The sequence below is a fragment of the Micrasema longulum genome, unplaced genomic scaffold (genome assembly GCF_059751315.1).
Source record: "Micrasema longulum isolate JH-2025_06_02 unplaced genomic scaffold, ASM5975131v1 h1tg000859l, whole genome shotgun sequence".
In the NCBI taxonomy this organism is placed as follows: domain Eukaryota; kingdom Metazoa; phylum Arthropoda; class Insecta; order Trichoptera; family Brachycentridae; genus Micrasema; species Micrasema longulum.
This window is the reverse complement of record NW_028278051.1, coordinates 725,377-728,124: the sequence shown is the minus strand read 5'-3', so window position 1 is coordinate 728,124 and position 2,748 is coordinate 725,377. Positions and strand designations below refer to the sequence as shown.

Sequence of the window (2,748 nt, the reverse complement as noted above, 5' to 3'; positions counted from 1 at the left end):
AAAAAATATATGTAAAATAGTTCTATGTTTAAAAAACAGATGGGGTCATTCACGAATATTTCAAACTTTAACCAATAGTATTTCGAATGGAAAAAAGCATGGGTTTTGACGGCTGCGAAGGGACATAATATGTATATAATTTGATAATACCTATACACTGAAGCCTCTTTTAACACGGGGATACGTTCCATTCCACACAGTACTGTGTTAAAAAAAGTATACTAAAGAAATAATGATTCTGAATATCTGTCCTTTTATAAAAATCAATTCTGGGTTTAAAAAAAAAACACAATTTTATCTATTCATTGTACATTGTAACAAAGTTGCTATCATAATCATCATTAAATTATACGCCAAATACCTAAATAAAAGAGCTATGTAGGGTAAGGCACAGTATAATATACAGTTTATAGCCTTACGTCCCGGTGAACAGGGATATTATCCCGGTTTTGAGGTCTGTGTTTCAGGCTTCAGTGTTCCTGTCTGAGAAGCATTTTTTCCGGTGGATTTAAAATTTACGCACAAAAAAAATAATTTTCCGATAGTATTGGACATAGCAAATATTTAGTCATAGAATTAAGAATAGTCTTAATTCTATGTATCTAGTATTAATACGCGCACACACTTTGAACGTGTATTCTCACTAGGTAATTAAAAATCGGTGAACAGATTATGTGCGGTCATAGAATTAAGAACAGTCTCTTAATTCTATGTGTGAGTTATTCGCTTTCTATTGACACAGTGAAAACCATAATTAAATATATTTTAAATGAGAGAATGTCAAGCGTTGAATTCTATAAAAGGGGAAAAAATCTGCTTCAAAAAACGAAAACGTCGGAAAAATATGATAGGGCAAAAATTGTGAAAATGAATTCACTAAAATCAGGGTAGAGTGATGGTGAGAGAAGAATGGATGAAATAAATTGTTACGAAAGGTTCTATTTGGTTTTTCACCCATTAGCCTATATTATTTTATAAATACAAAAAAAAACACATTTCGCCAGTCAAGCATTTTACTCTTAAAGAACCTTTTTTCAATATCTCCGTTAATTGTATTTATGTCTTCCATTTTTTTTTAAATTTCTTATATTTCAATATTTTTTTATAATAAAGCTATGAATGTCGATAAAAGTGATTGGGAGGGGGTGTCTTCGTAATCTAAAAATTATAGCAACCCTAATATAGGCATTCCAATAACGAAGGGCATAATCTAATTATTATTACGCATTGTTAAAGCAATAAGTCCGCCATTTAACTCTCTATACCTTTGTTATTATTTTTATATGAAAAACATTGTATAAAATGATTAGTAAAGATTTATTATTACTATTTTTTTGTTCAATTTTCAGACCGTGTTTTGAAACAGTGTAAAAAATTGTGGAAAACTAGAAGGTTTCCAAGATGGCCCAATAAAAAAAATTCAGTCTTATTTCCCGAAAATAATTAAAATACAGATATAATAAGGCTATTATACTGCAAGATTTTAAATAAATAAATAGGGAATAAGTTATGATACAGGCTTTTCTTTACTCAACACTGTCATATTTTAAAATATTGTATAAATGTTTGAAATGCTGATTCGGTAGGTACCTCCAAGAAAATTAGTAAAAATTAACCGTATTATTTTTAATTAAATAATGTTTTTTTTGTAAGTCAAGTACAATAAGAATTATGTAAAAATCATAATTCATGAAAATAATTAGAAAATTTCGACGATGTGTGAAACACTTTAGAGACAACCATAAAGATAATATTTTCAACGCGTGTCTTTGGTACTCGCTTTTTTTCTATGCATAGACGCTCTTGAATTCCATAGATCGCTCAAAATTTCGAAAGCGAAATTTGGCTAAAAACAAATTGTAACTGATTTTGTCGCGGAAGGGTGTCTCATGTGTAATTTTATTTATAAGCTATGTTTGTGTTATTTCAGTTTTGTGTCCGCGAAAAAATAAAGAGTGTCCGTTTGGTGTTTTATCCCAGTGTATCATAGTTTGAATATGTTTTTTTGTGAAGTGAAGGATTGTCAAATCCGAGGTTGATGTAACGAAAAGAGTGAAAATTATCAAGATGGACGAAGCTACCGATGGCTCTCAGCAGCCGAATTCGGTGCTATCTTCTGGGAACACAGAAGAATTATCAAACAGCGACGGTAATTTATTAATTTAATATTTATTTATGGCTTTCGCGCGTTGTCGGTTAGATCGTCCGAAGGTTTCATTGTCAATGTCATTTTTTGCATGGTCCTCATGTGACGAAAAGTCTATATTATTTGTTGTTTTGGTAACCTGTTGCATATATTTGGCGGTTATTGTACGCACTGTTATATTAAAATTTGAATCAAAAACGGCTCTTACGAATATTACATGGAAATTTCGCTGAACTGTTAAACAAAATTCAATCGAAGTTTGTATTTGGTCATTATTTCCTACACATTTCAAATTATTTAAAAAATAATACTAAAATTAGACGAAACGTCAGTTTCAATAAGTAGTGTTACCTCATCCAAAGTGCAATTTTACTAACTTTCATGTTTATCATGCTCGCTAGTCTTGTTAATTTCAGTACTTTAAAGAGAAGTTGTTACTATTTTATTCCCACTTAAAGAATGAAGAAACTAATATTCAATAATAAATCTACCAGTTTCTAGGTTATGTTCTTTTTATAGAATTTGCCTTTTATTTCAGATAATCTGTACTTTAGAGGAATTAACACGGGAGTCCACTTTTTGTCGTATTGAAGTTAAACTTG

General features: G+C 30.2%; 1 protein-coding gene across 3 annotated transcripts in view; it reads left to right on the top strand.

Annotated features, from left to right (window-relative positions):
* Nucleotides 1-1,791: 1,791 nt before the first annotated feature.
* Nucleotides 1,792-2,748, top strand: part of pbl (epithelial cell transforming 2 pebble) — a 149,370-nt gene continuing 148,413 nt past the window's right edge. For 2 of the 3 annotated variants that reach the window (XM_088231179.1, XM_088231178.1), the window contains exon 1: nt 1,849-2,149. In XM_088231179.1, coding sequence (XP_088087305.1) covers nt 2,068-2,149 — 82 coding nt within the window. In that variant the 5' untranslated portion in view covers nt 1,849-2,067. Of the gene's footprint in view, nt 2,150-2,748 lie in introns of all 3 variants that reach the window. The other variant, XM_088231180.1, reaches the window with a different exon arrangement.